The sequence below is a fragment of the Chelonia mydas genome, chromosome 2 (genome assembly GCF_015237465.2).
Source record: "Chelonia mydas isolate rCheMyd1 chromosome 2, rCheMyd1.pri.v2, whole genome shotgun sequence".
Lineage (NCBI taxonomy): Eukaryota > Metazoa > Chordata > Testudines > Cheloniidae > Chelonia > Chelonia mydas.
The window spans coordinates 629,782-652,253 of record NC_057850.1 but is presented as its reverse complement, the minus strand read 5'-3'; the positions used below and the strand labels follow the sequence as shown (position 1 = coordinate 652,253).

The 22,472-nt window shown below is 49.1% G+C and overlaps 1 protein-coding gene across 48 annotated transcripts in view; it reads left to right on the top strand.

The window, feature by feature from the left end:
* SCRIB (scribble planar cell polarity protein) overlaps window positions 1-22,472 on the top strand; it is a 240,891-nt gene that overhangs the window by 67,379 nt on the left and 151,040 nt on the right. For all 48 annotated transcript variants that reach the window (XM_037891689.2, XM_037891716.2, XM_043538871.1 and 45 more), the window contains 4 exons: window positions 11,831-11,920; window positions 12,327-12,404; window positions 20,976-21,290; window positions 21,935-22,015. In XM_037891689.2, coding sequence (XP_037747617.1) covers window positions 11,831-11,920; window positions 12,327-12,404; window positions 20,976-21,290; window positions 21,935-22,015 — 564 coding nt within the window. The remainder of the gene's footprint in view (window positions 1-11,830; window positions 11,921-12,326; window positions 12,405-20,975; window positions 21,291-21,934; window positions 22,016-22,472) is intronic.

The following is a 22,472-nucleotide window of genomic DNA, read 5'->3' as shown; positions in this document are numbered from 1 at the left end:
CCTAAGTGCAGGACCCTGCACTTATCCTTATTGAACCGCATCAGATTTCTTTTGGCCCAATCCTCCAATTTGTCTAGGTCCCTCTGTATCCTATCCCTGCCCTCCAGCGTATCTACCACTCCTCCCAGTTTAGTATCATCCTCAAATTTGCTGAGAGTGCAATCCACACCATCCTCCAGATCATTTATGAAGATATTGAACAAAACCGGCCCCAGGACCGACCCCTGGGGCACTCCACTTGACACCGGCTGCCAACTAGACATGGAGCCATTGATCACTACCCGTTGAGCCCGACAATCTAGCCAACTTTCTACCCACCGTATAGTGCATTCATCCAGCCCATACTTCTTTAACTTGCTGACAAGAATACTGTGGGAGACCATGTCAAAAGCTTTGCTAAAGTCAAGAAACAATACATCCACTGCTTTCCCTTCATCCACAGAACCAGTAGTTTCCGCATTGGAGTGTTGCTCTTTTACCTCCTCCATGCTCAGATTTTGGAACGCACTTCAGATACTTAAATCTTTGATGGAGAGCTGTAGCTATCTTTAGAAGTCTCACATTGGTATCTTCTTTGCTTTTAGTTAAATCTACAGCGAAAGTGTTCTTAAAGTGAACAACATATGCGGAGTCGTCATCTGAGACTGCAATAACACGAAATATATGGCAGAATGTGGGTAAAATAGAGCCGGAGACATACAATTCTCCCCCAAGGAGTTCAGTCAGAAATTTAATTAGCGCATTATTTTTTTTAATGAGTGTCATCAGCATGGAAGCACGTCCTCTGGAATGGTGGCCAAAGCATGAAGGGACATACGAATGTTTAGCACATCTGGCATGTAAATACCTTGCAGTGCTGGCTACAAAAGTGCCATGCAGATGCCTGTTTTCACTTTCTGGTGACATTGTAAATAAGTGGGCAGCATTAGCTCCCATAAATCCAAACAAACTTGTTTGTCTTAACAACTGGCTGAACAAGAAGTAGGACAGAGTGGACTTTTAGGCTCTAAAGTTTTGCGTTGTTTTGTTTGCGTGCTATTGTGTAACAAAAAAAATCTACATTTGTAAGTTGCACTTTCACAACAGAGATTGCACTACAGTACTTGTATGAGGTGAACTGAAAAATACTATTTTTGTTTCATTTTTATAGTGCAAATATTTGTAATATAAAGTGAGCACTGTACACTTTTTGTATTCTGTGTTGTAATTGAAACCGATATATTTGAAAATGTAGAAAAACTTCTAAAAATATTTAATAAATTTCTATTGGTATTCTGTTGATTAACAGTGCGATTTTAAAACTGCAATTAATCACAGTTAATTTTTTTGAGTTAATTGTGTGAGTTAACTGCAATTAATTGACAGCGCTCCTAATAACGGATGACATCAAGAAGGCCAAGATGTGTAATGTCTGTTTTGCTTCGGTCTTCACTAAGAAGGCTAATACCAGATACTCAACACAATTACTATTAACAAGGGGAAGAAATGCAAGCCAAACTAGGGAAAGAACAGGTTCGCTGAAGCAATCTCTGAACTGTCAGCAATTACCTTTGAGAACTCATGGAGGATAGGTGAGGTCTCAGGACAGTGTAGAAGGGCAAACATAGTACCTGTCTTTTAAAAAGGGGAAGAAAGAGAACCCGGGGAATTCTAGTCCAGTCAGCCTGACTTTGATACCTGGAAAGAAACTGGAACAAATTATTAAAGATTCAGTTTGTAAGAACCTGGAGGATATTAGGGTTATGTGGAATAACCAGCATGGATTTGTCAAGAACAAATTATGCCAAACCAACCTCATATCCTTCTTTGACAGGGTTACTGGCCTAGTGGATGTGGGGAAGCAGCAGACAGGATGTCTTGATTTCAGTAAGGCTTTTGACAGTCTCAAATTAGAGAAATTTGGTCTAGATTAAATTACTATAAGGTAGGTGTATAAGGCTTGAAAGACGGCACTCAAATAATAGTTTTAAATGATTTGCTCTCAGACTGGGAGGGTGTATCTAGGGGGCTCCTGCAAGGGTCAGTCCTGGGTCTGGTTCTATTTAATATTTTCATTAATGACTTGGATAATGGAGAGGAGAATACGCTTATGAAATTTGCAGATTATACCAAGCTGGGAGGGGTTGCATGCCCTTTGGAGGACAGAATTAGAATTCAAAACAATCATAAATTAGAGAATTGTTCCGAATTCAACAAATGAAATTCAGTAAAGGCAATTGTAAAGCACTTCACTTTGGAAGGGAAAATCAAATGTCCAATTACAAAATGGAGAGTAATTGGCTAGGTGGTAGTACTGCTGAAGAGGATCTGAGAATTATAGTGGATCACAATGTGATGCAGTTGTGAAAAAGGCTACATTTTGGGTATATTAACAGGAGTGTCCTATGTAAGATACAGGAGCTTATTGTTCTGCACTACTTGACACTGATGAGGCCTTAGCTAAAGTATTGAGTCCAATTCTGGGTAAATACATTTTAGGGAAGATGTGAACCAATTGGAGAGAGTCCACATGAGAGCAACAAATATGATACAAGGTTTAGAAAACCTCACGTATGAAGAAAGGCTAAAAAACTGGCCCCGTTTAGTCACGAGAAAAGAAGAGTGAGGGGGGGACCTAATACGTCTTCCAATATGTTAAGGACTGGTATAAAGAGGATGGTGATCAATAGTTCTCCACATACACTGAAAGTAGGACAAGAAGTAATGGGCTTAATCTGCAGCAAAGTTAGATATTAGGAAAAACTTTTGCTATCACCATAGTTAAACTCTGCAATAGGCTTTCAGGGGAGGTTGAGGAATTGGAGGTATTTAGAACAGGTTCAACAAACATGTGTCAGTGCGGGTCTAGGTTTACTTGGTCCTCCCTCAGCAAAGAGGGCTGGACTTGATCTCTCAAGGTCCCTCCCAGCCCTACATTTCTATGATGGGGTTGCCTCTAAGACAGAGGTGGGCAAACTTTTTGTCCTGAGGGCCATATCAGGTTTCCAAAATTGTATGGAGGGCTGCTTAGGGGAGGCTGTCTCCCCAAACAGCCAGGCGTGGCCTGGCCCCCGCCTCCAACCCCCCTGCTTCTCGCCCCCTGACATCTCCCCTGGGACTCCTGCCCCCTCCACCACCTCCTCCCCCCGGACCCTCCCACCCTTGACTGCCCCCTGCTGCCCCATCCAACCCCCCCTCATTCCTGACTGCCCCCCAGGACCCCTGCCCCATCCAACCCCCCCTGTTCCCTGCCCTGACCCCTATCCACACCCCTGCCCCCTGACCACCCCCCCGAACTCCTCTGCCCTCTATCCTGCCCCCTTACCACGCTGCCTGGAGCACTGGTGGCTGGCGGCTCTACAGCTGCGCCACCCAGAGCACCGGGTCAGGCTGCGGCTCTGCAACTGCGTTGCCCAGCTGCCCAGAGCTTTGCGTTGGTGGTGCAATGCGCTGAGGCTGTGGGGGAGGGGGACAGCAGGGGAGGGGCCGGGGACTAGCCTCCTGGGCCAGGAGCTCAGGGGCCGGGCAGGAGGGTCCCATGGGCCGTAGTTTGCTCACCTCTGTTCTGAGAGCAAAGGACTGAATTTGACACAGGAGGTCTTTATGCAGTAACTTTTATCAGCCAAACTCGTAAGCATATCAAATAATGAAATCAGGTTTGTTTGACAAGACCAGTTTTCCATAAAACCATGTCAGCTTCTATTAGTTCTATTCCTATCCTTTAATTCTTTATTGAATAAATCCCATATTAGCTTTGTTGCTCAATGTTGTTGTCGGGCTAACTGGCCTGTAATTACCTGTGTCATCTTGCTTGCCTTGTTTGAATATTGGCATGACATTTGCACTCTTCCAGTCTACTAGAATTTCCTCAGTATTCCAAGATCTATTAAAAATTAACATCAGTGGGCCAGACCTCTCCTTAGCCAACTTTTTTAATACACTTGGGTGCAAGTTTTGCAGAACTGCTGATTTAAAATTGTTTATCCCTAGTAGATGCTGTTCAGCATTCTACTTAGTTACTAATGGACTGGAACATACTTTATCATCCTCATGTAATAAAAGTATATCATTCCTTCACTTCCCTCCCCCCACCCATCCCTGCACAGGACTAGATCTAGAGCGGTGGGGGCAGCTCTGGTGGCTTCCAGTTTAGGCAGTGAATGGGGTAAGTGTCTGCAGGAAACAAAGCTTTCTCAGGGTCTGGTCCCAGACTGGGAAAAAAACTTCCACGGAACTAAGGATTATTACAGATCTCCCCACCTTCTGCTCTGTGTCCAAGGTACACTCGGCCAGTTAGCTTTCTCTAACATAAACACCATGCAATGTTTTTTTAAAACCCCAAACTGCAAAGCACGCCACTGTATGCACAGTTCTACCCTGGGGGGAGAATGAGAGAGAAGGAGCTACGCATGACCAATGTTATTCATGTCACTTAATGCACAAGTGGTAGGTGCTCAGATACTATGGTGTTGAGGGTAGTATAAGACTATGCAACAGTGGTGCAGCTGTCTTGCCGTAGCACTTCAGTATAGACACTACCTCTGCCTAGGGGAAGGATTCTCCTGTTGGAATAGGTAATCCACCTCCCCATGAGGCGGTTGTTAGCTTGATGGAAGAATTTGTGTTGTCTACACTGAGGGTTAGGTCGATATAGCTACATCTCTCGAGTGTGGATTTTTCACACACTGAGAGATGTAGCTATGCCAATGTAAATTCCTACTGTAGACCACGCCTAAGAATCTGCATAGAATAGAACAGTGTCAAAATCTTGGAACTATGACGCTGGCCTGTGTCTCAGAACCAGGCACTGAAACAACGATCTCCTGCCCCAGCCATGGAGCACAGGACTTGCCATAGTGGATCAGACTCAGGATTCAACTAGTCCAGTCTCCCATCCCACAGAAGTCAGTACCAGGACTGTAGCCCTGAAATAGGAGGTTTTATCTCCCTTCCCAAACCTTTTTCTTTACATCAGTGGATATTGTTACCATATACATGTCTAATTGCTCTTTGAATCTTATACGTTCTTAGTCTGAGACATCCTGTAGCAGTGAGTTCCTCAGTTAAATTACATGTGGTGAGAGAGAATATTTTCTTTTTATAACTGAATTAGCTACCTTCCAATTTCATTGTATGTTCCTTTGTTGTTGTGAGACAGGGAAATAGAAACTCCTCTACCTTTGCTAGGCCATTATTTTACATACTTTTATCATATCCACTGTGATTTGTCTCCTTTCTAAAATAAGCAATCCCATTTTTCTCATTCTCCTTTCATATAAAATGTTTTCCATACTGCTAATCGTGAGCTTGGGCAAGTCACTTCCCCAACTATTCCTCAGTTCATCAACAAGAACCAGTGGAACAATTTATTAAGTGCTGTGGTAAATTCTCCATCACTTGAATTCTTTCAATCAAGATTGAATGTTGTTCTAAAAGACACTCTCGTTCAACTACAGGTTACTGGGCTGGATGCAGGAGTCCCTGGGTTTGAGGTTCTCTGATGTGTGCTACACAGGAGGTCAGCCTATAGGAACATATTGCTCCTTTCTGGCCCTAAATTCTATGAATTTGTAAAGCAGGGAGTATGGCCCAGATCCACAAGGTATTTAGGTGCCCGACTCCCATTGATTTCAAGGGAAGTGAAGAGCCTTAACTTCCTTTGAGAATCTGGACCTGTAATGCCCTCCTGCAAGGGGACTTGTCAGGATAAGTTGACTGTTATCTGGGAGGCTCATGGGGGTCAAGGAAAAGACAAAAAATTAGTAGAAACTCCTGGAAATAGGGGTTGTTGTCCCACTTCCCCTGCTAAGGAAGGGCGAAAGCACTGCAGTCTGGGTCCAATCCCTGATTTGTTGCCGCTTTGAGAGGTCGGACGTTCCCCTTTCAGGCTGGAGAAGCTCATTCACGAATGACTGTCCTATCAGCCATCACAGCTGCCCAGCTCATCTTCCTGCAGTTTTCCTCTAGATTCCTGTCAAGAGCAGACTTTACCAGCATGTGGGTCTACCCAAGAGGTACCACTAGGAGATCTGAGGATCCTAATGCAGGAAGCACTAGCTTCTCTCGTCCATATTTCTTGAACTTGCCATGTAACTGAGAGGCCTAGACTTGTCTCCCGTACCGAGTTGGACACTTGCTATAGTCTGGTGAGCCTGCCCCGCCTCACTGTGTCATCTGAGCGTCCTTCCTTGTGGGGCAGACTCAGCTTGCAGGCATCATGAGCTTGGCGTCCTCTCTAATTAGCACTGTTCCCTGCTACCCTTGCTGCTCAAAGTGACCCTGAGAACTGCTCTGATATTTCCATCCAGGTGGAACTCAGACTTTTTCCTCCTCCTGCTTTGCCCCATACCCCTGCACTGAATTCCAAAGGGCTCTAACGAACAGCTGGGGGCAGGGAGCTCCCCACTTGTTCCTTAGGGAGATTATAAACAAGACCTCAGAATATGGAAAACCGGCAGATCATGATGATTGGGATTTCTCAAGCCTACAGGTTAGCATATAACAATAGGTCCACAGTGCTGTCATGAGCAGGAGCAACAGCCCAGGAGCTTAGGCACCTGGAGGCTTTTAGTAACATAAGGATTGCACTGAGTTTGGAACAGAATAGTTTTGTACCACAACTAAATTTATTTACACTCAAGTGTACCAAACAGCTATAATTTTATTATCTTTTAACTCTAGCCCCTCCCCAATAAAAGAAAAGTTGTCCCTGGAGCGGCTTTGAGGAGATCTGCAGGGATGCCCCTGGGCACCTAGCAGTATTGAACCCAGATCCTGGCCTTATTAGATGCTGCTCTCCATTACTGGCTCATGCGGGCTGCTGTGCTGCTCTCCCTCCCCTTAGTGCCAGTTTGAGGGAGGAAGATTAGCTGGCTCTTCCCTTCCCTGCTCACCAGCCCTTTATTATGAATGTTTGCTCCCTACAAACCAAGAACAAGAGTGATAACGCAACACAACCTCTAAAAGGAATAAAGAATATAGTGTAAGGCCGCACAGCAGGTGGGAGGTGTGATTCAAAGTGGGGGTAGACATACATATGGGGGGTGTTATTTGAGCTACTGCAGTGGCTCTCAGCTCTTCCAGACTACTGGAGTCTGATTTGTCTCGTGTACCCTCAAGTTTCACCTCATTTAAAAACGACTTCCTCACGAAAGTGTCACAGCACACTATTACTGAAAAAATGCGTACTTTCTTATTTTTACCATATCATTATAAAATAAATCAATGGGAATATAAATATTGTACTTACATTTCAGTGCATAGTACATAGAGCAATACAATCAAGTCACAATGAAATTTTAGTGCTTTTTATGCAGCCTGTTGTAAAACTATCTGTGAGGCAAATATCTATGAGTTGTTATACCCCCTGGAAGACCTCTGAGTATCCCTGGTTGAGAACCACTGAGCTAAAATAGTGTGGCCATGGTGGCACAGACGTTGCCTCAGGCCAGACCCCCAAGTATATACCCAGCTATTCAAGTGGGATTGTTCTCTGAAAACATCTGTTCAGTGTGCAACAGCAGTCAAAAAAGCTAAGAGAATGTTAGGAACCATTAGGAAGGGATAGATAAAACAGAAAATATCGTAATGCCACTATATCAATCAATGGTACGCCCACACCTTGAATACTGCGTCCTGTTCTGGTCGCCCCATTTCAAAAAAGTTAGAATTGGAAAAAGTACAGCGAAGGGCAAGTACAGAGAAGGGCAACAAAAATGATTAGGGGTATAGAACAGCCTCCATAGGAAGGGAGATTAAACAGATTGGGACTGTTGGAAAAGAGAGGCCTAAGGGTGGAAATGCTAGAAGTCTATAAAATCTAAAACTTGCAGAGAAAGTGAATAGGGACTTGTCATTTATCCCTTTACATAACACAAGAACTAGGGGTCACCCAATTAAATTAATAGGTAGCAGGTTTAAAACAAACAAAAGGAAGTGTTTCTTCACAGATCACACAGTCAACCTGTGGAACTCATTGTCATGGGATGTTGTAACGGCCCAAAGTATAACTGGGTTCCCAAAAGAATTAGCTAAATTCATGGAGGATAGGTTTATCAATGGCTATTAGCCAGGATGGTCAGGGACACAACCCTATGCTCTGGATGTTCCTCAACCTCCGAATGCCAGAAGCTGCGGAGGGGGAATGGATCACTTGATAATTGCCCTGCTCTGTTCATTCCCTCTGAAACATCTGGCACTGGCCACTGTCAGAGACAGGATACTGGGCTAGGTGGACCATTGGTCTGACCCAATAGCGCTGTTCTTATGGTTAGAGTTGGAAATTCCCCACCACATCCCATCTCTGAGGCCAGGGCAGGATCATTCACTCCTCTTAAGCTTTTTGATTGTTTGCTTTAGTCTAGTTCAAAACAGCCCAAGCGATAAGCTCCCACCTCTCCACTGATCACACACTTAGGATATTTCTAGCCTGTCGTCATGTCCCCTTTAGTTGTTGCTTAGCGAAGCCAGACATATTTAGCTCTTCTAATCTCTCCTGGTGAGTCAATTTTTCTGGCTCCTGAGCTGCTTCTCTGAGCACCCTCCACTCCTTCAGTATCTCACCTGGTATCCAGGGCTGAATGGGGTATCCAGGTGAGGCTCCCCAGAGCAGATAGAGAAGGACTCTCCCCTCCCTGTCCCAGGCAGGAGATGTGGGATTGAGGGACCTGAAGCTGAGCACAGAGCTGGAGAGAGAAGAGACTGGCCCCTCCCTGCTCACACAATCCCATTGGGCTTTTCTAGCTGCTCTATCCCACTGCAAACTCTGGTCTAACTCACTGCTGCCGCCCCATCTTGGTCCAAGGTCCATTCGGAATCTGGGGTTTGCTTTCTCCCTCCTGGGATGTATGTGCTGTCTGTATCCAGGTTGAATCTCACTCGGTTATTTCCTGCCATGATCTCTAGCGTCTCTCGGCCCCGTGTTGCTTTCACTTACTGTAGAATTAGTTGCAGGGGAGGGAGGGTTTTTCCCCCTACTTAGAGTATTAATGGCAATGGCTTAAGACTTACAGAGTTTAAGGCCAGAGGGCACATTAGAACATCTAGTGTATATCACAGGCCACTGAATTTCACCCAGTTACCCCTTTATCGAGCCCTGTGACTTGTGTTTGACTGAAGCATCTGTTCCAGAAAGTCATCCAGGATTGGGACACAGGAAGAGACAGAGAATCCACCACGTCCTTTCATAGTTTATTCTAGTAATTAATCACACTAACTTTTAAACATTTGTGCCTAATGTCTAAGTTGAATTTGTCTGACTTCAGCATCTGGTCATTGGTTGATTTTCTACCTTTCTCTGCTCAGTTAAAGTGCCCTTTAGTATGGTATTTTCTCCCCATGATGGTACGTATACATGGTAATCAACCCTTGTTCTCAGTCACTTTTGTAAACGGATTGAGCTCTGTAAGTCTCCATGTCAGGCATTTTCTCCAGCTCTTGAATCATTGTTGTGGCTTTATTCTGCACCCTCTTAAATTTTTTTTAAACATTTTTTCAAACATGGATACCAGAATTGTACCAAGTATTCCTGTATCGGTCTCACCAGAGCCATACAGAGGGTAAAATCATCTCCCTACTCTCTAGTCCCTGTTTATACATCCAAGGATCACGTTAGCCCTTTTTACTCCAGCATCCCACTGGGGGCTCATGTTCTGTTGCTTGTCTGCTATGGCTCCATAGTCCTTTTTAGTCACTGCTTTCTGGATTTACTCTATAGGTATGGCCTGCATTCCTGGTTTATACTGTATAACTTTGCATTTGTTGGCTATATTAAAAAACATTTTGTTTGAGTGGACCCAGGTTACCAAGGCAGCCAGATCAGTTTGTATCGCTGCTCTGTCCTCATAGATTAGCAGAATTTAAGGCCAGAAGGGACTATTAGATCATGTAGTCTAATCTATGTATCACAAGGCCTTAAAGTTCACTCTGTTATCACTATATGGAGCCCAATAACTTGTGTTTAGCTAAAGCATTATTTGCCACTTCTCTAATCTTTGACTCATCCACCTATTATAGCAGTAGTGAGTTTATATTTACTTGCATATCGTTGATAAACATGCTGAATAGTTTTAGACCAAGTATTGATCCCTGGGGAACACCACTAGAAACACCCCCATTTGATAATTCCCCATTGATCTGTCAGCCGGTTTTTAATCCATTTGAGTGGCGCTCTTGAGATTAGTATAGCAAGACACCATGGGCAGAGGCTGCACAGGGTTCATTCCTGTTAGAACCAGAACGGGAGCAGAAATACAGGAAAGCAAAAAGGGCAGAGGAAACCGAGAGAGAGCAGAGACAGAGACCCCATTTGCCTAGTGACTTACTGGGCTGTAAACCTTCCGTGACTGATCAGGCAGCTTTCCAGAGGCCATGTCTCTCAAAGCACCATGGAACTTAAAAATATGCTAGCTGCGAAATAACTTCAGTTCATAAAGTCTAGTTGTGCACACACTGCTCACATCATGCATTGAGCTGCAGCTGGAGCTGGGTGAAGTGGACTTTTCCAAGAACTCTAGGGTCCCTGCCCCTTGCACCTTGCCTACCCCAGGCAGGCAAGATTCAGTGGTTCCCTTGCCATGACATATCTCTGAGGAGCAGCTAGCAGGGTCCATACCAGAGACAGGCTACCAGAGGAGGTGGCCCAAATCTGCTCTGGTCTCCCACCTCAGTGCAGTCTCTGGGGATGGCCCCAGCTGTGTGTGCTCTTAGAGCTTGATGCCTCTGCAGCAGCCTTTCTCTGCTCTAGACTTTGTTTCCAGAGAAGTGACATCTGGAGGGCAGCAGATTTCTTCCTGTCTCCTTCCTCCCCCACCAGCACCCTTCTCTCCCCAGCGGGGTCTCTGTGCATTTCCATCACCACTGCCCAATGGGCTGTCCTCACCCGGCTCCTTGGGCCTGTGGCACTCAGTGAGCCCCAGGAACACCTCCTTCCTTCTCTGTCATTGCGGGCGTGTGAGCCGAGCACCTCTCCGCACAGCGCTTTCTGCTGGCCCTGGATTTAGACACAGCCAGCTGAGGCCCAGACACGTGCAGAGTGCTCTCAGGGCGAGGGAGAGTGGGAGAGCAGAGAGGGAAGGAAGCTGTTGAATGCCTCAGTCAGAATCCTGAGTCTGCCTATCCCTGAGGAGAGAAGAGGAGGCAGCCGCCCCATCCTGTTTGCAGCCAGTAGGGCAAAGGGGGTAATTTGATCAGGGCCATGCACTGCTGTTGCTCTGTGTGTGGGAGCCAAGTGCAGGCCATGTTAGGGTCAGGTGGGGCCCTTAATTTCACAGCACCTGCATAGAATTGGACCCCAAAGGAAAGAGACCAAGATACATAATTGGGAGGTGGCACAGGTGGCGTCCCTGGCTCCTGGCACTCGCCATTTGGCTCAATTCCACCCCTTGCCAACTGCCCAGTTCCTGTTCAATCACCCCTGACTTCCCCAAGTCCCCTCCAACTCCTGCTCAGTGCCCCCATCCCACCCCGAGTCTCCTGCCCACACCCACTGCTTTTCAGTTTGCTGTGGTGTTGGCCTCACTGTCTGATATGTTTGTTGCTGGCAGGTTGGGGCTTGGGCTAAAGGTTAGGGACAGATCCATGGAAAAGGGGCTGACCAGCTGATTGGTGCCATGGCTTTGGGCACTAACAGCCAGATGTGGCCGCCAACCCATCCTCCATCAGCCCTTCTGCTTTGCACAAATACATGAGCAGCCATGTACACACTGAAACGAAACTCGCAGTCATATTCCTGTGTGCTGGTATGTATGCCAGCTTGCATGCGCTCTTGTGCCGCCACCCTCCTTACTCCCCCAGCTGTTTTTATGGCAGCTGCTCTGCATTGAGCTGTGATCTGTTTCCATTTTGCTTGCAGCTGACCCTGACTATCCTGCGGCAGACGGGGGGGCTGGGCATCAGCATCGCAGGGGGCAAAGGCTCCACTCCCTACAAGGGTGATGACGAGGTAAGGAGCTGGGCTGCCCAAGCCGGGAAGTGCCTGCCTACTCTCAGGCAGGATCTGTCTATCTAGAAGTGAGGTGTGCCCCATCATGGCAGTGCCTGACCCCTGTGTGTACTGGGCCTGCTCTGTGGATGTGCTGGGGGCACATAGGGCAAGGCAGAGTCTGGTAGGGCTGAGCAAGGGGGAAGGTGTCACCTCTGGAATGTGGGTTCTGGGCTGAGACACCAGCACTTCCCTGTGGTCACTGTGTAATACCCAGAGACAGCACCACTCCTGGGCCTGAGCATTCCGCTCCCAATAACATACACCCCCAGGAGGGGGAATTCCTCCCTCTCTGCTCCCCCAGTAACATCAGCTCCTGGGGTGAAGGGCCTGTTCTCCTCTTGCTAACATGACGTTTTGATTCCAGGGCATCTTTATTTCCCGTGTGTCGGAGGAGGGCCCTGCAGCCCGAGCAGGAGTCCGTGTCGGGGACAAGCTCCTGGAGGTAAGAGCCCAGCTTCTGTGAAATGGCAAGGTATAATGCTGGGGGTGCTGATTGTGGGCTGCAGATGTGGCGCCGATATCTGATTATGAAGATTATTATTATTTCATAGAATCAAAGAAGATTAGGGTTGGAAGGGACTCAGGAGGTCACCTAGTCCAACCCCCTGCTCAAAGCAGAACCTAATCCCCAAATAAATCATCCCAGTCAGGGCTTTGTCAAGCCTGACCTTAAAAACTTCTAAGGAAGGAGATTCCACCACCTCCCTAGGTAACGCATTCCAGTGTTTCACCACCCTCCTAGTGAAAAAGTTTTTCCGAATATCCAACCTAAACCTCCCCACTCCAACTTGAGACCATTGCTCCTTGTTCTATCATCTGGTACCACTGAGAACAGTCTAGATCCATCCTCTTTGGAACCACCTTTCAGGTAGCTGAAAGCAGCTAGCAAATCCCCCCCTTATTCTTTTCTTCTGCAGACTAAACAATCCCAGTCCCCTCAGCCTCTCCTCAGAAGTCATGTGCTCCAGCCCGCCTAATGATTGTTGTTGCCCTCTGCTGGACTCTTTCCAATTTTTCCACATCCTTCTTGTAGTGTGGTGTCCAGTTTTGGGCCCAGTACTCCAGATGAGGCCTCACCAATGTCGAATAGAGGGGAACCATCACGTCTCTCAATCTGCTCGCTATGCCCCTACTTATACATCCCAAAATGCCATTGGCCTTCTTGGCAACAAGGGCACACTGTTGACTCATATCCAGCTTCTCGTCCACTGTAACCCCTCGGTCCTTTTCTGCAGAACTGCTGCCTAGCCATTTGGTCCCTAGTCTGTAGCGGTGCATGGGATTCTTCCGTCCTAAGTGCAGGATTCTGCACTTGTCCTTGTTGAACCTCATCAGATTTCTTTTGGCCCATTCCTCTAATTTGTCTAGGTCCCTCTGTATCCTATCCCTACTCTCCAGCATATCTACCTCTCCTCCCAGTTTAGTGTCCTCTGCAAACTTGCTGAGGGTGCAATCCACGCCATCCTCCAGATCATTAATGAAGATATTGAACAAAACCGGCCCCAGGACCAACCCTTGGGGTACTCTGCTTGATACCGGCTGCCAACTAGACATGGAGCCATTGATCACTACCTGTTGAGCCCAACAATCTAGCCAGCTTTCTATCCACCTTATCGTCCATTCATTCAGCCCTTCTTCTTTAACTTGCTGGCAAGAATACTGTGGGAGACTGTATCAAAAGCTTTGCTAAAGTCAAGGAACAACACATCCACTGCTTTCCCCTCATCCACAGAGCCAGTTATCTTGTCATAGAAGGCAGTTAGGTTAGTCAGGCATGACTTGCCCTTGGTGAATTCCATGCTGACTGTTCCTGATCACTTTCCTCTCCTCTAAGTGCTTCAAAATGGATTCTTTGAGGACCTGCTTCATGATTTTTCCAGGCCTGAGGTGAGGCTGACTGGCCTGTAGTTCCCAGGATCCTCCTTCTTCCCTTTTTTTAAAGATGGGCACTACATTAGCCTTTTTCCAGTCGTCCGGGACCTCCCGTGATCGCCATGAGTTTTCAAAGATAATGGCCAATGGCTCTGCAATCACATTCGCCAACTCCTTTAGCACCCTCGGATGCAGCGCATCCAGCCCCATGGACTTGCGCTCGTCCAGATTTCTAAATAGTCCCGAACCACTTCTTTCTCCACAGAGGGCTGGTCACCTCCTCCCCATGCTGTGCTGCCCAGTGCAGCAGTCTGGGAGCTGACCTTGTTTGTGAAGACAGAGGCAAAAAAAGCATTGAGTACATCAGCTTTTTCCACATCCTCTGTCACTAGGTTGCCTCCCTCATTCAGTAAGGGGCCCACACTTTCCTTGTCTTTCTTCTTGTTGCCAACATACCTGAAGAAACCCTTCTTGTTACTCTTAATATTTCTTGCTAGCTGCAACTCCAAGTGTGATGTGGCCTCCTGATTTCACTCCTGCATGCCCGAGCAATATTTTTATACTCTTCCCTGGTCATTTGTCCAATCTTCCACTTCTTGTAAGCTTCTTTTTTGTGTTTTAAGATCAGCAAGGATTTCACTGTGAAGCCAAGCTGGTGGCCTGCCATAGTTACTATTCTTTCTACACATCGGGATGGTTTGTCCCTGTAACCTCAATAAGGATTCTTTAAAATACAGCCAGCTCTCCTGGACTCCTTTCCCCCTCATGTTATTCTCCCAGGGGATCCTTCCCATCAGTTCCCTGAGGGAGTCAAAGTCTGTTTTTCTGAAGTCGAGGGTCCGTACTCTTTTGCTCTCCTTTCTTCTCTGTGTCAGGATCCTGAACTCGACCATCTCATGGTCACTGCCTTCCAGGTTCCCATCCACTTTTGCTTCCCCTACTAATTCTTCCCGGTTTGTGAGCAGCAGTTCAAGAAGAGCTCTGCCCCTAGTTGGTTCCTCCAGCACTTGCACCAGGAAATTGTCCCCTACCCTTTCCAAAAACTTCCTGGATTGTCTGTTTACCACTGTATTGCTCTCCCAGCGGATATCAGGGTGATTGATGTCTAGATTCTTAAAAGGAATCCTTCATCTCCATCTGCCAGTGCAGGATCTGGTTCCCTTATCGGATCTTAGCACAGTCTTAACGGCTCTGATGGGACCTTCATTCAATCCTCTGGCATCCTGCCTCTTTCCTCTCTATGACAAAAACCAGGGCCTGTGATCTAGTAACTTCTGTTAGTTACCGGAAGAAAGCCTCGTCCACCTCATCCCCGTGGTCCGGTGGTCTATAGCAGACTCCCACCACGACATCACTCTTGTTGCTCACACTTCTAAACTTAGTCCAGAGACTCTCCAGTTTTTCTGCAGTTTCATACCAGATCTCTGAGCAGTCATACTGCTCTCTTACATACAGTGCAACTCCCCCACCTTTTCTGCCCTGCCTGACCTTCCTGAACAGTTTATATCCACCCATGACAGTACTCCAGGCATGTGAGTTATCCCACCAAGTCTTTGTTATTCTAATTACATCATAATTCCTTGACGGTGCCAGGACTTCCAGTTCTCCCTGCTTGTTTCCCAGGCTTCTTGCATTTGTGTATAGGCACTTAAGATAACTCGCTGATCGCCCCTCTTTCTCAGTATGAGGCAGGAGTCCTCCCCTCTTGCGCTCTTCTGCTTGTGCTTCCTCCCGGTATCCCACGTCCCCACTTACCTGAGGGCTTTGGTCTCCTTCCCCCGGTGAACCTAGTTTAAAGGCCTCCTCACTAGGTTAGCCAGCCTGCTTGCGAAAATACTCTTCCCTCTCTTCGTTAGGTGGAGCCCATCTCTGCCTAGCACTCCTCCTTGGAACACCATCTCATGGTCAAAGAATCCAAAGCCTTCTCTCCGACACCACCTTCGTAGCCATTCGTTGACTTCCACGATTCGACAGTCTCTACCCAGGCCTTTTCCTTCCACGGGGAGAATGGACGAGAACACCACTTGCGCCTCCAACTCCTTTATCCTTCTTCCCAGAGCCACGTAGTCTGCAGTGGTCCACTCAAGGTCATTCTTGGCAGTATCATTGGTGCCCTCGTGGAGAAGCGGGAAGTGGTAGCAATCCGAGGGCTTGATGAATCTCTGCAGTCTCTCCGTCACATCGTGAATCCTAGCTCCTGACAAGCAGCAGACTTCTTGGTTTTCCTCGTCAGTCCCCCTTAGGAGGGAGTCCCCGACCACCACCACCCACCTCCTTCTCTTGGGAGTGGTGGTCATGAAACCCCCATCCCTGGGACAGTGCATTTCATGCCTTCCAATTGGTGGAGTCTCCTTCTGCTCCCTTCCCTCAGATGTATCATCTAGTCCACTCTCCGCAGTAGTACCTGTGGAGAGAACATGAAAACGGTTGCTCATCGGTATCTGCATTGCTGGTACATGGACGCTCCTCTTTCTTCTTCTGGAGGTCACATGCTGCCAGATTTCTTCACCATCCTCCTGTCCCCGCTGCGTAGCCTGCTCTGATTCTTCAGAATGTTGTGCCCGTAGAAGCATATCCTGACGTCTGTCCAGGAAATCTTCAGTTTCTCTTATGCAACGCAGGGTCGATACCTGTTGCTCCAAACCCTGAACTTCTCTTCCAATATGGAGACCAGCTTGCACTTCATACAAAGTCACTTCTGTCCTGTGGAAGAAAGACAAACATGGCACATCCAGTGCAGGTCACAACAGCTGAACGCTCCCCATCCATATTACCGTCCTTCTACGAGCTTCCTCAGCTGTTGTGGTAACTACTTAGTGAAGCCGGCAAGATGAAAGCCTCAGGGGGCTCTCCCCAGGCAAACTCCCAGGCAAACTGCCTCTGTTCGCCGCTTAGCTAGTTCGCAGCGGATTGACCTTTTATAACAGTCCGTCACTTTCTGCTTCCTTGCCCTCTTCCCTGAATGTGGGAAGAGGGGTCCGGTACAAGACTAGCTAATCCCCAGAGACCTTGCGACCACTGCCTAGCATGCTGACAAAAAGTGATTCGTTGTTTTCTCGTACTCCACCTTTGGTCTGTATCCCTCTGGGTCTGACTACACTGAAATCACGGGAAGTGATTACAGCTTATGGAGACATAGCCAAGCTGAATTTAATGTAGCTTGCTTGGGTAGTGGAGCAGTGAAGATGCAGCAGTGTACATGGCAGTGTGGGCTGTACAAGCCCATCCACACCCCTGGGTCATTACTTGTGGGGCGAGCCCACACTCAAGTGCACATGCCGCAGCTTTGCTGCAGTGTCCAAGCTAGCTAGATGAACCCTAACTCAGGTGTGTTCACAGGAGCTGCAGTCACACCCCGTGAATGCGTGCAGACATACCCTTACCCTGGAAGCTCTGTGGGGCAGGGACTGTCTTTTTGTTCTGTGTTTGTACAGCACCTAGTGCAGTGGGGTCGTGGTTCATCACGGGGACTCTGAGGGGTTCTGATAGTAGATAATAATAATACCCATTACCCCTCCCTCCTCAAAAAGTCTTTAAAAACTGCTGAGTCCTGCAGGATTCAACTCCCATGAGTAGCCAGCTTCTGAAGCATGAATGGACCAGTGCAAGGAGCAAATGGTACATCACTGAATTGGGAGGAATGGCAGTCAGCATTCAGGCCAGAGAAATAACACAAGGTGTCTGTAACAAGAGCTCAGCTCCCTATTCATGCACTGCTTATGGTCCCCACATGTTCCCTGTCCTACTGAGCGCAGCCAGCAACCTGGTAGCATTTATGGGAATGACATCATTCTGCTTACACAGTCCAGTGTTGCTCACTACCCACCATGGGCACGGAATGAAGCAGGGATCACGTAGAAAAAATACTGTGTGATCCATGGAATCAAAGACTGGATCATGCTGCTGTCACAGGGGCAAGCTTAATTCTGGCATTTCCTAACTGATCAGTGCCGGGTTTTTCAATCTTAATAATATTATTTAAATTAATCGTTCCATAGATTTGAAGGCCAGAACTAGTCTGACCTCCTATATGACACAGGCCATTAAATTTCATCCAGTTGTTCCTGTACTGAGCCAATTACTTTTGTTTGACTAAAGCATCTTTGAGAATGGCATCCTGTCTGGATCCAGAGACATCCAGAGATGGAGAGCCATCTTGGCAGAGAAATTTCATCATATTTAACTCTTTGATAGACAGAATGCCGCACAGGGCATGTCTACTCTGCACAGTCAGCCTGGGTGTTGGCATGCAGATTTGAGCTCTCGGGTTAGCCTGGCCCACATATGAGTACTCCCACAGCAAAGCCCTTCCCACATTACTGTGTCTTCAGTGTTTCTGCATGCTCCTGTATGTGTTGGGGGACACTCCCATGGGTTTTTGTGCTGAGATGCTCTAGGATTCTTTCCCAATCAATTGTGTCAGTTGTGGAAGAACTTGTCTGTTCCTTGGGAGAACTTGTGGGAAGGGCATTGGAGGCCTATCAGCACTCAAGTGAATTTGCCTGCAGCCTCACTGCAAAGTGCATGAGTTCCAGTTTGGGTTTTAACCCAAACACTCAGCCATTCAAGCAAGCACTGGTTCAAAGAAGCACATTTGAGAGTTTAGTGTGTGGATGGTTTGGGCACAAACCTGTAGGACCACAGACTAAGAATACAGCGTAGACATACCCATAGGCTTAGGACTCCTGAGTTCTGTTTCTGGCGCTGGAAGGGGAGCGTAGTCTATTGGTTAGAGCAGAAGACTGAGGGTTATTGACTCCTCAGTGCTATTAGTTACTGTTGCTTTACATTTACATAGTACTCATTCATCTGTGTATCTCAAAGCAAAGGTGGTATGTATGTGTAACCCCATTTTAGAGATAGCATAGCCAAGCCCATAGGATTGGCATATACTTTCTGAAAGGCAGGTGGGACTTGGATCTGCCCTATCAGAAACCTGGGTTCTGCTCCCAGCTCAGGCCCTTAGTTAGTTGTGCTGTAAAGGGTGGGGAATGACACTTGGCTGTGCACAAGGGTAGGCCTAGCTCAGTAATAAAGGCTGTGGTGGGAAGAGACTTATTAAGGTCAGTCGGCGGAAGTTGTGAGACTTGCACTCTGAGGTGCCTGGCTGCCAGCCCAGGCCCCTTTCCCTAGGCCAAAGAGCATTTTGATGTGAAATGAAGCAGCAGCAGCAACAGGAAGATCCTCCAGCTCCCTGCCTTGACCCCAAACCAACCAGTGTCCCCCGCACTGGACTAGCCACACTTCCCCTACAACTGTTCCCGAATCCCCCAGCACAATAAGGGCCATCTGTCTGAAGTCAGGGAGACAGAAGGAAGAAGCTGTGAGTTGCACCAGAATTTGGTGGCCACTCCCTGAAGGGAGGATAGCAAGATCTGTGACCCCCAAGTGACTTGCTGGGTATGTGAGAGAAGGGAGGTGGTGAGAGGACACAGTTGTCTCCTTCTGGGGCTCAGTTTTGGTGTTGGCAGCCTGGCATTCTCTTAAGTGAATGGCAACAAGCTGTGCCATGCACCATGGGAGAGAGAGGGGATGGTGCAGGGTGTGTGTGGGGTGGCTCCCTTGGGGGAGCTCCCTAGGGAGTTGGAGTGTGTGGGGACGTTCCCTATGGGGTTGAGGTGTATGTGTGATAGTTCCCTGTGGAGTCAGTGTTTCGGGGGGGTTCCTTGTGGGGTTGATGTGGGGAAGGGGCTTCCTGTGGGGTTGGTGTGTGTGAGAGGTTCTGTGTATGGTTGCTGTGTGTGTGTAGGGGGGCTCCATGTGGGGTTGGGTGTGTGGGGGGGCTCCATGTAGGGTGGGGTGTGTTTGGGGGGGGCTCCCTGTGGGGTTGGTGTGTGTGTAGGGGGGCTCCCTGTGGGGTTGGTGTGTGTGTGTGTGTGTGTGGGGGGAGATATTCCCTGTGGGGTCGGTGTGTGTGCAGGGGGGCTTCCTGTGGGGTCGGTGTGTGTGTGGGGGGGAGATGTTCCCTGCAGGGTTGGTGTGTGTGTGTGGGGGGGCTCCCTGTGGGGTCGGTGTGTGTGTGAGGGGGGGTTCCCTGTGGGGTCGGTGTGTGTGTGGGGGAGATGTTCCCTGCGGGGTTGGTGTATGTGGGGGGGCTCCAAGGACAAGTGCAGAGTCCTGCACTTAGGACGGACGAATCGCATGCACCGCTACAGACTAGGGACCGAATGGCTCGGCAGCAGTTCTGCAGAAAAGGACCTAGGGGTTACAGTGGACGAGAAGCTGGATAGGAGTCAACAGTGTGCCCTTGTTGCCAAGAAGGCCAATGGCATTTTGGGATGTATATGTAGGGGTATTGCCAGCAGATCGAGGGACGTGATGGTTCCCCTCTATTCGACATTGGTGAGGCCTCGTCTGGAGTACTGTGTCCAGGTTTGGGCCCCACACTACAAGAAGGTTGTGGAAAAATTGGAAAACGTCCAGCGGAGGGCAACAAAAATGATTAGGGGACTGGAACACATGACTTCTGAGGAGAGGCTGAGGGAACTGGGATTGTTTAGTCTGCGGAAGAGAAGAATGAGGGGGGATTTGATAGCTGCTTTCAACTACCTGAGAGGTGGTTCCAGAGAGGATGGATCTAGACTGTTCTCAGTGATAGTAGATGACAGAACAAGGAGTAATGGTCTCAAGTTGCAGTGGGGGAGGTTTAGGTTGGATATTCGGAAAAACTTTTTCACTAGGAGGGTGGTGAAGCACTGGAATGCGTTACCTAGGGAGGTGGTGGAATCTCCTTTCTTAGAGGTTTTTAAGGTCAGGCTTGACAAAGCCCTGGCTGGGATGATTTGATTGGGGATTGGTCCTGCTTTGAGCAGGGGGTTGGACTAGATAACTTCCTGAGGTCCCTTCCAACCCTGATATTCTATGATTCCATGTGAGGTGGTGTGTGTATGTGGGGGGGTTCCCTGTGGGGTCGATGTGTGTGTGTGTGGGGGGGGAGGGGGGGGGTTCCCTGTGTGGTCGGTGTGTGTGTGTGGGGGGGGGGGGGGGGCTCCATGTGGGGTGGGGTGTGTGGGGAGTTCCTTGTGGGGTCAATGTATGTGGGGGCTCCCTGTTGGTGTGGGGGAGCTCCTTGTGAGTTTGGGGGAGGGGTTGGGGACTCCCTGTGGGCCAGTCTCCCACCTTGACCCCTGTCCCTTCTCAGGTGAACGGAGTGGCCCTGCACCGTGCGGAGCACCATGTGGCCGTGGAGGCGCTGCGTGGCTCAGGCAGCTCCGTCTCCATGACAGTTCTTCGGGAGCGGATGGTGGAGCCCGAGAACGCCATCACGGTTACACCGCTGCGCCCCGAGGATGATTACAGCCCACGAGAGCCACGGGGCGGCCTTCGCTTTCCAGAGCGACCTGAGGGGGCACCACCCACAGACAGATTCTCCACCTGCCTCATGCGCAATGAGAAGGGGCTGGGCTTCAGTATTGCTGGGGGCAAGGGCTCCACGCCCTACCGGGCGGGTGACACGGTGAGCCAGCAGGGGGGCCTTCGGGAGAGCACTGCCTGATGTCTGTGCAGGCTGGGGTCTCCCTGCACTCCTGGGGGAGGGGAGCTCAGCCCCAGGGTCTGTGTACAGGGCATGTGGGTACAGAGGGAGGGGGAGGTGTCTCCCTGCACTCCTAGGGGAGGGGAGCTCAGCCCCCATGTTACAGGGCAGGTGGGCACGGAGGGAGGGGAGCTCAGCCCCAGATCTCTGCAGGCCAGGGGACAGATGGTGTTTCCCTGCACTTCTATGGGGTGTCATTAGCTCTGTTCCAGGCAGAGGAGCTCAGGCGGGCAGGGGTGGGGCTGTCAGTGGTTGCCAGTGACATTCAGTCCTGGCTCCCTCTCCTCTCGGCTTGTGTATTCTGAGCTCCTGCTGAGTCAGGCTTTCCTGGAGCCAGAGGCTCTACACAGGGTTTGGGGGACTGAGGAGTCCAAGGGTGAGGTGTGGAGGGGCGAGGGTCAGAAGGGGGATGGGGAGTGAGGGTGTGGAGTGCTAGAGAGGGGCAGGGGGCTTTGGGCCCAGGTGGGAGGGTTTGGGACTCTGCCAGCTGCTGGAAAGGGGTCTGGATGTGGAGGTGCTCCGGTGATGGGGTTGGGGCTGCTCTGACCCCTGGGGCTCTATTTCAGGGGATCTTTATCTCGCGGATTGCAGAGGGTGGTGCGGCCCATCGGGACGGGACGCTGCATGTTGGAGACCGGGTCATCTCGGTGAGTGCTTGGGGCAGCCATGGGAGGGAGGTGTGGTGCTGGTGAGTCTTGCCAGAAGCCTGTCGTTTACTGTTTCTGTTCATAGGAGTTAGGAAAGCAGATCCCACTGTCCCTCCTCGGCCCCTCCTCCAGGGGTCTGTCTCCTTGTCACTTGACCTCTGGGCTCCTTTCCCAGCCCCTAGGGCCCTAGGGAGACCAGCAGCTCCTGCTCCTGCTGTCCCAGCTTTGACTGGCTCTTGGCAAGGCTGGTGCCCACCCTTCCACAGTGAACGCTCGAACCACAAAACCTTGGTGAGTCCCTCCAGCAGCGCTGGCTGCACTGGGGAGTTGCGGACCCCTGGTGCTTCACTGGGTAGGTGGGGGCTGCTCCCCCGTTGGGCTCTGCAAGGCAACACTGTGTGGGGTTGGGCAAGTCTTCCCCTTAGGGCCCTATGGGTGCTGCCCAGGGGACCAGTGA